At 35.1% G+C, this 13,664-nt stretch overlaps 2 protein-coding genes and 1 long non-coding RNA gene across 6 annotated transcripts in view; 1 reads left to right on the top strand and 2 right to left on the bottom strand.

Moving 5' to 3' along the window:
* The first annotated feature begins 1,699 nt into the window (after positions 1–1,699).
* On the top strand, positions 1,700–2,558 carry LOC126966189 (protein UXT homolog). Its single transcript, XM_050810152.1, has one exon. The coding sequence runs from the start codon at positions 1,985–1,987 to the stop codon at positions 2,429–2,431; it is 447 nt and encodes a 148-aa protein (XP_050666109.1). The 5' UTR covers positions 1,700–1,984; the 3' UTR covers positions 2,432–2,558.
* Positions 2,559–5,705: 3,147 nt separating this feature from the next.
* Positions 5,706–7,484, bottom strand: LOC126966207 (uncharacterized). The gene is made up of 3 exons (XR_007729693.1): positions 6,912–7,484; positions 6,616–6,833; positions 5,706–6,267 (listed from the first exon to the last, which is right to left on the bottom strand). It is a non-coding gene; the product is annotated as an uncharacterized LOC126966207 (long non-coding RNA).
* A 1,805-nt stretch (positions 7,485–9,289) lies between these two features.
* The window catches only part of LOC126966131 (unc-112-related protein-like), an 87,966-nt gene continuing 83,591 nt past the window's right edge, over positions 9,290–13,664 (bottom strand). For all 4 annotated transcript variants that reach the window (XM_050810060.1, XM_050810059.1, XM_050810061.1 and 1 more), the window contains 3 exons: positions 12,797–13,021; positions 11,762–11,998; positions 9,290–10,553 (listed from right to left, as the gene is read on the bottom strand). In XM_050810060.1, coding sequence (XP_050666017.1) covers positions 10,353–10,553; positions 11,762–11,998; positions 12,797–13,021 — 663 coding nt within the window. In that variant the 3' untranslated portion in view covers positions 9,290–10,352. The remainder of the gene's footprint in view (positions 10,554–11,761; positions 11,999–12,796; positions 13,022–13,664) is intronic.

Genomic DNA, 13,664 nt, shown 5'->3' with positions numbered 1-13,664 from the left:
GAGATATAAGTAAGTATTTTTACGAAAAAAGCTATTAACTTCAAAAGTTGGGAAATTATTGATTAGTACCCCGTTTTTCAAAAATCTAGTTTTCATCAGATATCGACGTTTTAAGGTTCTAGGAAACGTTCCTGTCGATTTTTAAGATGGTATCTGGCAAGAGCAATTCAAACTGAGATTTTTAATACAATTTGGACCGGATACAAAAACGAAAAAAAAATAATATTATGTTTTTTTTTTGAATAGTTTTTAAACGGCTTTACCGATTGACTAAAAACTACCTGAAAATAGGTTTGTTCATTCAAAAGTAATTGCGGTTTAAAAATTTATAAAATAGGGTTTTATTTAACTGTTATTAGACAATAGGGTATATGCATGAGTTTTAAAAATACTTATAATTGTTTTTTTACATCCTAATAATTATCAAACACATCAAATTATAGATAAAAACATTCTTATTCAATTAAAAAAATAAATAGGTATTCTTTCCCGGCAAGATATTTCGGCTATTCAAACGCGCCATTTTGCGCGAGGTTGTGACGTCAGAGTCTATCCCAAGAATCTATAGTGTACTGATAAATGTATGGCCGGTTTTTTCCTTCGGTTATACTGCGTAAACTATTGAACCGATCAGAATAATTCTTGTACCATTGGATGCAGCGTGTTTCGGAGAAGATTTGAGTATCTAATATATTGGTGATTATTTATTTCGAACCTATTTTTTTACCTAGAATTATTACCTAATATTAGATAAATAATATTTCAATTAAATATAAGTTACATGCATATACCCTATTGACCTCGAAGAGCTCAAACATAAACCAGTTAACTCTTTGAGGTCGAAGAGTTAAAAATATCTCAATAAATATTTTTGAGCTCGAAGAGCTTAAAATCGTCATAACTACCAGGCGTTAGGTTAGATGGAATTAGCGGGATATTGCAGGGATGGCCTTTAGGATGAACTGTTTTCTTAATTTTTTATTTAGAGCACTGGTAACAAGGCAAACTCAAACCAAAATAACAGAAGAATATTATCATTTTTCAATAAACTCGATTACAAGAAAAACCGCAGAAGAACCCCCGTTTGCTTACTAAAGAACAACTTGAAGCAGAGCCCCCGATAACAGCGTCTTCTAGCGACAACAGAGTAAAAATTTCATTTGGACAACATAGGTACAGCGCCCGTTCAAGAGCATGGAGCAGCCATCACTTTAGATCACTAAATACGTCTAGATAGACTATGACAGAGGTGAAAACGTCGAAAAAAAGTTGGGTTTAAAAATAATTTAATTAAAAGTAATTTAATAAATATCTAAATAAAAACTCAAATGGAGCATTTCAAAAAATCTGGCCATCCACGTAGTGTTCGTACGAAAAAAGTGTAAAGCAGTAAGGGAAAGAATTCGAAGAACTACTTACTTCATCTCTTTAGTGCGTGGTCGATCAAATCTTACATCAGCCAGTTTTATTTCTTTATATATTTTTATTTTATTATCTTTTTAATACTTTTAAGAAAGGCTTAAGTCATTGCATAGCTTAGAATAGTGTTAAAATATGTTAATATTCAAAGTTGCATAGTCATCGCCTCCTTATTGACAATTGACTATGACATTGACTTAGAGGTCTTAGTTACCAGGTCATATAATCACAAAAAAAGGACTATATAGTTCCTAGCTCAAAGTTTTCGTTTGGTAATACTAATGTCAATAATTGTCAAGTCAATCGTCAAATTTACATATTGATATTATTATTTGTTTACAAAACTCATACTCATCAAAATTCTTAAAACGATAAATTGCTGTAGTGTTGTTGTTAAATAAGTAATCTAGTGATCAAATATAAACTAGTTCAAGACTTTGAGCTATTGTTAAATCGATTTTTCAGATTGGAAGTACAAAATGTGAAAGATAACTACTTTCAAGGTTGTGTTCAGTAACTATTGTGGTGTAATTTTCCTAGAAAGTATTTAAGAAGAATTCCGAAGATGACCACAGATAGAATTGATGAAACAGTTGCTAAGTACGAAAATTTTATCAATGATGTACTAAAAGAGGACTTACGCTTACTGCACATAAAATTGCAACAAGTAAACGCGGAAGTTGCAGATCTTATTCAGCAAAAACATACACTAAAAGTTGTATGTGATAAAAAGGTTCACCCTGATGGTTTTAAAACCCAAGTTAATATAGGTTGTAATTTTTTTATGGAAGCTGCAGTTCCAGACACCTCTTCTCTTCTTATGAATATAGGATTAAATCATTACTTAGAGTTTAACTTAGAGGAAGCAAATAAATACTTGGATGTAAGAATAAAAGCTTTTGAGAAAGCATCAGAAGAAATTTGTAATAAAGCTGCAGAGACAAAGGCACATATAAAATTAATGTTGTTCGGTATAAATGAGCTTCAAAATAAAAAAGAAGGTACAGCATAGAGGTGATGCTCAAATATATATTTTTCTAGATACAAGTTTCAAATTTGATTAGGTGTATTCCTTTCCTATATTTCTCTAACTCAATTTTTGTATTATAACCTATTTTGAATAAATTAATGTGCACTAACTTAGTTTTTTTTATTATAAATTATGGTTATCTACGCAGAACTGAAATCTACAATCTCTTGGTTTCCATCTGAACACTCATAAATTTTGGTTACAAATTTTATTACAAAATAAAACATTGTTTATCTATGTTGGAAACAAAGGTCTCTTTTTATTATTTATTAACTTTAAAATAGGTAAGTTTATGTGGGTTATGTTGCTTTTACACTGCCTCAATTACTATTAGGATATAAGTATTCTCAGACATCCTTCATCAGTGCGTCCTTATAGATCTATAGTATCTTTTGTCCATCCATACTAGGTTTCTATAATATCTCTCTCAGCTTAACACGCACTATGAAGTGTGCAACAATGTGCTTAAGAGAGGATGCTATCATAAATTCAGTTGTATGTTCATGTACTCACAGAAAACTGGCTCCTTGTTGAGGGCAGGGCACTGCATTTGCTAAGAGCATCCTTTGTGGGACAATTCTACAGCTTCCTAGCTGTATGTAATAAATTCTCAGTTGTTTTTAAGTTTTTTATAAATATTTTTTTGTATAAATTAGTAATTTATGAGTGCAATGCAATGTGTGACTCTCGTAACAGACTATGTATCTAAATCTACCAGGAGAGTTTCATACTTGCAATTTCAAATGTGCTTGCAACCCATAATACAGGCTATAAGCCTAGTTTGGGGCAAGATAATTTGTGTAAAAATGTGTCAATATTATTATTATTATAATATATGTGATTGTTGAAATTTTTGACGGTGGACGAAGGCTATCACGCGTGAGTCGAGTTTTAGTTACCATTTTTTTTAAAAGGCTTCATCTACTGCAGCATATTGTTAAATTGATTGCAGCAGTTTTCTTTTCTGTTATTATACATTTTTTATGGTGAGTGGTCTTAACATTTTAATATAGATATTAGTTCATCATACATCTAACCTAACTAACAGCAACTAACTTCTACACTATGGAGATCTCTCCTCCGGATCCACCGGATATTCTTGCTCTCACCGGCTCGAAACGACGGCTAGAAGATAGTTGTTCAGGAAACACAGCGCCTAAAAAAACAATTATCGATACGGACATGGCTTCTGCCTCTATCCAAAATGCCTCTATCCATCGTTAATAATTGGTATCAAACAGTATACAACATTTGATAAAGGATGTTTTTTGATCCACGTCTCCCGTACGGAAGAAGACCCTGCCTCAGGTCTCACTATAAAGCCAATTAAATTCGGCCAGCTACTCCACAGGCACAAAATCGCTAATATTTGCCCTGACGGAATAAAAAAAGTAGGTAGAAATAAAATTTCAATAGTATTTAAAACACCCAAAGATGCCAACAGTTTTCTTGATAACCCACTTTTAGCCGCTAATAAATATACCGCAACAGTTCCCAACTATAACATCACCAAGATGGGTTTAGTTCGTCAAGTCCCAGTGGACCTGTCTATGAATGAGTTTGTGGAGTCGGTTGATCTTACCACTGGTTGTGGAAAGATTTTAAAGGCTCGCAGACTCAAGAGGAAAGTAATTGAGGAGGGTGGAGTGACTTGGGTACCAACCCAAACCATTGTATTAACATTTCAAGGCCAATTGCTTCCGGGAAAAATCTTCCTTTTCCACAATTCCCTCCCCATAGAAACTTACCTCTTCCGTACTATCAATTGGTGCTTCAAATGTGCCCAATCCCATGCAGGTGATACGTGTGAGGTTATTGATAAAGATGCTTCTTGTATAAATTGCTCAAGTCAACATTTTGCCACCAACAAAGCTTGTCCTGAACATGGTAGACAAAAATCCATTAAAGCAATCATGTCTCAGGAAAACTTATCTTATGAGGAGGCAGCAAACCGTTGCCTGAAATCAGTAAAGTCTTACTCTGAAATTCTCCTCAATCCCTCATTACCCCATAACTCTTCCTCAACTCATACCACTCAGCCACCCATTTCTCCTACTGTCAGTTACAGGAAAACTGTAACACTCCCTTCACGCTCCAGACCCATTTTAAGTAAGTCCTACGATCGTGCTGCTCATCAGGCCATCATTGCCGATCTTCCTTCATCCTTCCCGAATGGTTCTGCACTATTTTTCATCATCAGCACAGGATGATAACCTCTTCGAGGCTCTCCTGCCCATCATTCTATCCCTGATAACTAAAAACAGTCTAAGCTTACCATCCAATGTTGCCCATCAACTTTCACAAATTCTGTCCTTAGTTAATAACCATGGCCCCAGTGTCCATTCTGCAATGGAACACCAGAAGCCTACGTCCTAAAAAACCCAGTCTTACACATCTCATAAATAAATATCTTTCTTCTGCCATCGCCATCTCTGAGACATGGCTGGTCCCTGGTTCACACTTCAGGGTGACCGGCTATGTATGCCTTAGAGATGATCGAGCAGAAAGTGTTGGTGCAGGATGTGCCTTATTAATCAGATGAACCCTTCCCTTCTCCTCGATTACCCTTCCTAGTCCTCATCCAGGTATAAATATAGTTGCAGCAAAGGTTATGAACATCTCTCTAGTCTCAATCTATGTACCTCAACCTCGGTCAACCATGATTGCTGATATCCTCTTTTTAATTTCATCTATTCCCCCTCCTATTATTATTATGGGAGACTTTAATGCTCATCACACTTCATGGGGCTCGGGGCCACATAGATTTTTTTGCCCTCTCTCTGTTAGACATATTTGATGAGTGTGATCTGTGTATTATCAATGATGGCTCTCCTACCCGCAGGGTTTCACCTCTCAAAATCCCAAAAGTGCAGTTGACCTCACCTTGTGTTCTCCATGTCTGGCTCCTCTCCTTTCTTGGAACATTTTACAAAATTCCTATGGCAGTGACCATTTCCCTATAATCATATCTATCCCTGACAAAGTAAATGCAAATTGGCTTTATTACTCTTCTTGTCTGGATAAAAAAATTGCAGAGTTGCCAGTCACTAACCATCTTAATGTAGTAGATAACTATATGAAATTTACAACCGCTATGATTACTTGTGGTGACAATAACCTCCCTTTGAAGAAACCTATTTTAAATAAAATTTCAACTCCTTGGTGGGATGCTGAGTGCACTGCTGCTGCCAAAGAAAGGAAGTTAGCGGAAAAAAAATATAACAGAAACATGTCACTTTCTAACTTTATTCACTATAAAAAAGTTGCGGCTAAAGCTACATATTTATTTAAAAAAAAGAAAAAGCAAGGATGGATTAACTTTTGCCAAAAATTTGTCTCCAAGCACTTCATCCTCAATGGTTTGGAAACAAATTAAAAAATTTAGAGGTTCATTTTGTGCTCAAGAGCATGATTTAAGTGTGGATTCATCTTTATGGCTTGAATACTTTTCAGATAGATTGTCCCCCCCTTCAGTTCCAAACATGGACTATTTTCCATCCCCTCCAAGCCCTCTAGCCTCTACTCATAGTTTAGAGTCTCCTTTCTCTTTTTCTGAACTCCTTCTCGCTTTAGACGGTCTAGCAGATTCTGCTCCTGGCGCTGATAGAATCCCCTATTCTTTCATCAAAAACTCATCAACTATATCCAAGAAATATTACCTAGATATTATAAATAACCTTTGTGATTTTGGGGTCATCCCACCACCCTGGAAAAATCAGGTAATAATTCCAACCAACCAATTCTTAAACCTGGTCAGAATCCATCTGAAGCCACAAGCTATAGACCAATTGCCCTCTCTTCTACTCTTGCAAAAGTTTCTGAAATCATGATAAAACACAGACTTGAGTGGTTTGTTGAAAACAATAATCTCCTTTCCAACTCTCAATATGGTTTCAGAAAGGGCAAGAGTTGCCTAGATAGCTTAGGCATCCTTACAACTGACATAAGAATAGCAGCGCTCAGTAAAGAACACCTTTTGGGAGTTTTCCATGACATAGAATCTGCATATGATAATGTATCACTTCCTCTACTCAGGAGTAAACTCAACCAGCTGAGTATCCCCGTGAAGCTATCTCGTTTCATATGTAACATGTTAATGGAAAGAACAATCACTATCAAAGGTCCATCCTCTTACCTCCCTCCTAAGTCAGTTTGGAAAGGCTTACCTCAAGACTCAGTCCTTAGTCCCCTTCTCTACAATCTGTATACATATGACCTCAATAGCTCTGTATCCCCCTTCTGCCAAATGCTGCAATATGCAGATGATATTGTTCTGTATACTTCCAACAAGTCCATACAGGATTCATCCAATCAGTTAAATTGTGCACTTGAATATCTTGCTGATTATTTAATACAACCCATGTTGGGTTGTCACTATCAACTGCTAAAAGCAAAGTAGTTTTATTTACAAATAAAAGAATTTTTCCTCATATTAAAATTAAAATTTATAATGTTGAGTTACCTGTTGTTACCAATGTTAAATTTCTAGGGATTTGGTTAGATCAAAAATTATCAGGCATAAAGCAGTTTGATTATGTCTCACAGAAATGTGAGAAAAACATTAATATCCTGCGCTCTGTATCTGGTGTCTGGTGGGGAGCTCACCCCTTCACCCAAAAATTATTGTACAATGCAATCATTCGCAGCCACATGGATTACGGCACTATGTTCTTGATCCCAGGAAATAAAGCAGGTCTGAATAAACTGGACAAAATTCAGGCTAAATGCTTACGCATAATATTAGGAGCCATGAAATCTAGCCCGATTAATGCCATGCAAGTAGAGTGTGTGGAACCTCCCCTTTCACTTCGCCGTCAATTTCTTCCCAATAATTTTTTTCTCAAATTAGCTGAAAGTTGAGGACATCCCTTGCTTCCAAAATTAGATCAACTATTTGCTTTATACAATAATAATAATATTCCTGAAGACAAAAGACCCTGCATTCTCCACAGTTACTTATTATTCTCTCACCTCTCTCACCCTCTCTTCCAATATTCTAAATTGCCTCTATTATGCCTTTTATTGCACTCACTTTCCAACCATCTGTAATTTTAAACTTAGGTATAGATAAGTTTTCCATAGAAGTCAATAAAACTTTTTCTCAGATAATGTACTCTGATTTTCAAAATTGGCATAAAATCTACACTGATGCTTCAAAAACAGACATGAGCCCTGTTGGTGCTGCAGCATAATTTATGGAGATCTACAACCCGTAATTCCTCAGAAACCTTGGTTCTCCAAATTTAAAATTCCCAACAAGTCAGTGATTTCAACTATTTGTCGTTTACGTTTTAATCATGCTTGTACCCCAGTATTTTTGGCTAAAATAAGAATTAGGGACAATTCCTTGTGTGAATGTGGTCTAGATGAGGGAAACGTGGATCATTTATTCTTCAATTGCCCTTTAACGCAACCTTCTTTATACAATTTTATACCTCCTGAATTCCCCGCCTAACTTCCTTTAAATGTCTCCTCTCCCTAGTTTTCACTCCTTTTGTATATATTTTGTGTAAATATATTAAAATAAATAAGATTAAGTTGTAAATAGCACTAAGTACGTATATCAAATAATTTAAGTAATTATATTTGTGTATGTCCCTTATAGTCCTAACAGCATGTATATTTGTTTCAGGTATAAGAAAATAAAACTTGTTTCAACCTTAAGCACCGATCACTACCATTAAAATTTGTAAAAGAATACTCTAAGCTTGGTGGTCTACCTTAACGTGACATTGGTAAACTTGTGGTAGGTATACCTTCCACTGGAGCCATAGTAGAAAGAATAGAATATGTGATTGTTAATGTGTTTGTACTAATTAAGAAATTTTGAGTTATGTTAGGATTAGTTTTAGATACATGTGTACAGCTGATTTTTCGTGATACAGATCATAATACACATAATAGTTTAATTCCGATGTTGATGATAGACCAACTAAGGCTGCCTCCCAATTATTTTGTTGATCTACAGAAAGAGCGAGGCTTCACACAATTCTAGCTAGATTGTTATCACATATACTTTTTCTGCCATCAAGGGGCAATGTGCAAGCACTTTTTGTTTCGGTTTCAAGGGCGCCCATAGCTAGTCAAATCACTGGGCTACTGACTCACAAGAATATATTAACTTTTTAAGGAAGAGTACGGAAAACAAGTGTATAGGTCATCTGATGTTAAGTGATCATCACCTCCCACATTCTCTTGCAACATCACAGGGAATCACAGCATTGTTGCAGGCCTTTTAGAAAGCTGTAGCGCTTGTTTTGAATATTACCTTGTTGTATTGACATGGAAACACTGTACAAGGATGTTCATTCCACAGCTTGGTTGTATGTGGAAGAAAGTTTCTTGAAAACTGCACATATTATGTAGGTGTGGATGTATATCCATTTGGTGGGGATGATATCGTAATTTGTGGCGTGTCGTGTGAAGGAAAATTGGGGTGGGTTACCCTAATGTTGCAAAAGTCACATCAAGCATGGAGCAGACTGCCCTCTTGTTGAAACCTCATTTGTACTTAAAATCTTATCTTGCAAGGTGATGAGTGATTGCTCAGAATTTTTTATTTTCAAGAACCTCTTAGCAGCACTGGAATGTGTTGATAGTTAGGGGTGGACTACCAACACAACCGCTAATCTTTGCTCTGAGCAAGACACGTCTTATGGCACAAGGCAAGAATAAAAGACGAAATAGTGGCATTTTCTGAACTTCCACAAATAATTGAAGACCAAATATAGCCAAATCGGTCCAGCCGTTCTCGAGTTTTAGCGAGACTAACGAACAGCAATTCATTATATAGATAGTCCATAAAATGGAGCATTTAATATGGTATAAATAAAAGACATGTTTTTAAATTGTTATTAATTTACATTTAAACATCAATTTACAAACATATTGTTTTATAAAGTAAAAATATATTTTGTACAATAATTCTATATTAAAAATAGGCACAATATTGTTAATACATATTATTTCACATATTTTAGCATTATATGCAACCCCATTTTCACCTACAACATTCTTTTCTTAATTTTCATCTCACGAATGCTTATTCTGCAAATATGCTTAAAACTATTTTTTTTAATTATAATAATATGTTAGATAACAAGAAAATAAAATGCCTTCCTAAAGATAAGGCCACACGAAATTATATTAAATATTATTATTTGAAAGCACCATATATCATTATTGTATTCAATATTATCTAAGAAATCTCAGATATTAAATAAAACTTTTTGATTCACTATTTTTCAGCAAAAAAAAAACAGGTTCCAAAAAAAATACTTTATATGAATGTAAAGTTTATTCTAATAAGAGTAAAAATATTGACTTTGTGCTTTTTCAAAGGTAGTAAATGAGTTTTGAGTAAAATTAACTCAAATTTTAATGTTGTTTCTGTCTATTTAATAGAATGTGATAAAACAACATTTTTAGTGAAAATACGGTACCAATAGGTAAGTTTCTTTATGTGTAATAGGTAATATTGCTATTGAAACATAGAACAATAGATTATAGAGGTTTTTTTCATAAATATTGCTGGCTATTTTGACATGATTTGACTCAACAATATAACTGTCAGTTTTTGAGGTTAGGTTTATACAATATTGTCCAATTAACAATATTTTATTCATAATATGTTTCAATAACTTATAAAGGGTAACACAATATGTTGTTATCATTGGCATTGAAATAATATAAGTCAAGCGTTAAATTCATTGAAATTATTTGGCAATACAAATGCTAAATTGGAAGCGCCTAGTTTCTAGTAATTAAATATTATTTCCAAGTCAATTGTGCTGATATAAATATAGAGATGTGAGATATTAAAAAATACTATTTCAATTAGTGGTATTCACGCAAGGCACATTTAAGTCTTTAATATTATTCACTATTTCGTCGATGAATGTGTTTATGTCCAACCTCCGGTGAGTTTGTGGAATAGTTCTACGTCGAGGGTTTGGTTGGCGTCCTTGGATCTCATTGAAAGGAATATGTAACCACCAATGAATTCATGCACCACTTTGCAATCTGCAGACTGCACCGAAAAGATAATGTTGCCCTCTTCAAATTGTACCATCAAGTGTCTATTCTCCCAGTTCACATTCCATGCCTGAAAACAATATATTCAAATTCACAAAAAAATCTTTACTCACTGTAAAAATAAGTTATTTAGTGCAAATCAGGATGAAGTACAAAAGTTACAATAACATTCAAATGAGTATAACAATATTCATTAACAATAAATTTAGAAACATTAATCCCAACTATCTTTATCATTAAAATAATGTTTCACATTATAATAGGGCTTATATTGTAATATCATTTCGGAGTTTATTATAAAATATAACACAGTGCACTTTAAAAGATTTAGCATATTTTCGGAGCCTAGTAAATGGACTTACGGGGTCTATAGATCAATTTACTATCTAAACTTGGAACTCTTTTACAAAAACTGCCTTTTTATCAGAGATTAGTTCATCTATACGTATTAATAAAATCTGACTGGGTAAACTTTGTTTTGCTACATAAATTAAGTACCCCGCGCCCGCTCATTGTATGAATTCTCATATATAATCAAATGTCATTGACTGAATTATTTGTATTACAAATATATAGGTATTTCGAAGTAAAAAAAATAGAGATTCCGGATAAGTATTATATACTACACCCTCAGAAACACACATCTTATGGTATAAAAAAAATCGGCGCTCCATTTATTAGTATAGTGTGACCAGTATGTGAGTCTTGTTCAGCAAAACACATAAATATGAATGGATCGAAGGTTGCGTTTGTCGGTATGCTACTTTGGGTGGGGAGCTTCTGTCTCCGCAATTAAACTGCTTAATTGGGTCTGTTTTACGTGCAGGTCACTGTAACCAGCTCTTTCAAATTTCAAAAATTTCTCGGGATGTTCATAGAATTCTCGGAAAGCCCCAATATTTACGAGAATTTTTGCCCATTGGACGGTCACTCCTGTACATTCCAGTATTATATTAGTGACACATTGTACTTGAGACTGACTGTTATGCCGATTGTGAATAGATGCATATTTAGTGGTATTTGCTACTGTTAGGGTGCACAGCAGAAATCGTATTTTGCTTTATAATAATAATAGCAATAAAATTATAGCCTGGAACTAGATTATGATTACTATACAGCAATAACAGAATGGGAGAGTTTCTTGCGCCGTTTCTTCTCTCTCAGAGCGCCATTTATTTCCGAAGCGGTGGTAGTGTTTGAACTGACATCAAAAAGAATTCCAAAGGAATCAATATCGAGAACATAAATGCCTTTTTATTTATCATAATTGGTAATTACCTTCATGGTGCTAAACCGCCATGTCTTGATGTGGTCGCCGGTGCTGGGATCGAGCCTCATGATGCGATTACTGGCGATGCTGATGATCTCGTCCTTGCGGTGTGTCATGAAGCGCACCACAAACAGCGTCTGGCCGTAGTCGGGCAGGTTCTGCCACGTCTTGATGTACTGGAGCTTGGCTTCAAGCAGCGGCAGATCCTTGACGTTCGCGTGGCTTTCGAGTACTCTTTGGGTGAACTGTAACGGAATAGTTATTTATGCAACTGTTGTGTAATAAGGTATATTAAAACACGAATGCGGGTTGATAATAGTACGAGTACCACATGAGTGTTTTAATATCTTATTATCAACAGTTGCATACAAGACTTTATCTACACACATAATAAAAAAGACAGTCCTAGAAACCATTACATCACCCAAACGAGTGGTGTAATGTTGTACTGAATTCCATTACAATACTCGTTTGGATGATGTAATGGTTATTAGGACATGAGTGTTTTAATGTTGGCAATAAGCTACCTGTTTTAGAATTTTTATTAGAGGATTTAAAGCATGGGTGTGTAGATGGAAGAGAATAGTTACATCGTTCATCAGGTGATTAATGCTAGCGATTCCTATGACTCTTAACAGGTTGTAGTAGGCGATACAAGGCGATTTTTTAATGACAATAAGGGACTAAACGATCTGGATGTTCAGCTGATAGTAATTTATACGCCTTGCCCATTACAATTCAGAGCCGCTCAGGATACTTGAAAAACCCAAAAATTCTGAGCGGCACTACAATTGCGCTCGTCATCTTGAAAAAGTTTGTTAAGGCTGATTTGCTCAAAACTTTACTGCTTACACATTACTGCTTCACGGCAGAAAAAGGCGCCGTTGTGGTACCCATAATCTAGCCGGCAGTCAGTGCAAAGAAGCCTCCCACTATGTACTACACCAAATATGGAAAAAAATGCAAAAAATATTTTTATAATATTCCGGTCCATACAGGAAGACGGAAGAACATACAGATGTTTCACAAAAATTTAGGCTTACTTTGCTCTTAAGTTTCTTGAGGAACCTCGGCGCGAGGAAGTTCTCAGGCTGTAGATGGTCGAGGTGCGGAAGACTGTGATGATGCAGCGCTGCGGCAGGTTGTGGTCTCTGGAGAGCCAGCAGGGACTTGACAGTCGCCGCCTCACTGGCGAACGCCGCGTCCGCAAGGGAACGACCGCGGGAGCCCAGGCGACATGCTGCTACCCAGTCAGCATATTGATCCTCCTGGTTACAGGACACACAGAGACATAATTAATATATACACAATAATAGTATCATAATTGTACCATGTCTGTATTACATTATCGACCTTCATAGATGCCCCTGATATTTATAATGCGCTAATTCGACTGTATATTCCTGACATTTACAGTCGTGGCGCGTGGGCCCTTATAAAGTGTAAAGAATTCTCAGAAAAAAAAATGTTTGCATATTATTCAAATAAATATTTATTCATCATAATTATCTGTCATTTTTTCCAATATTTTTACGAACAATTAAAATTAAATATACATTCTCTTAGCCTTTTCGGCAAGCAACAAAAGTTTTTATTAATGACTTGAGGTGTTGGTGGCAGTTTTTTTATTATTGATTTAGGGGCTTTTATACGTATGTACAAGTCAGCCCCATTATAATCTAAGTACATTAAAAAGACAAAAGAAAAACAAAAAAGTTACATCTATAGTGTTCAACAAATAAGACTTATGGATTCAAACAGATTGGTGGCAGTTGCTGTTACAACTTTAACAATGCTAGTCTGTGGTGTAAAGTCATAGATTCATGGCCAGACAAATTACATATTACATACATATTAAAAGCCAAAAGTTCCGGTGCTCTGACTTCAATAAATAAATACATATACAAGGTT

The sequence above is a fragment of the Leptidea sinapis genome, chromosome 9 (assembly GCF_905404315.1).
Source record: "Leptidea sinapis chromosome 9, ilLepSina1.1, whole genome shotgun sequence".
Lineage (NCBI taxonomy): Eukaryota > Metazoa > Arthropoda > Insecta > Lepidoptera > Pieridae > Leptidea > Leptidea sinapis.
This window is presented reverse-complemented; position numbering and strand designations above follow the sequence as displayed.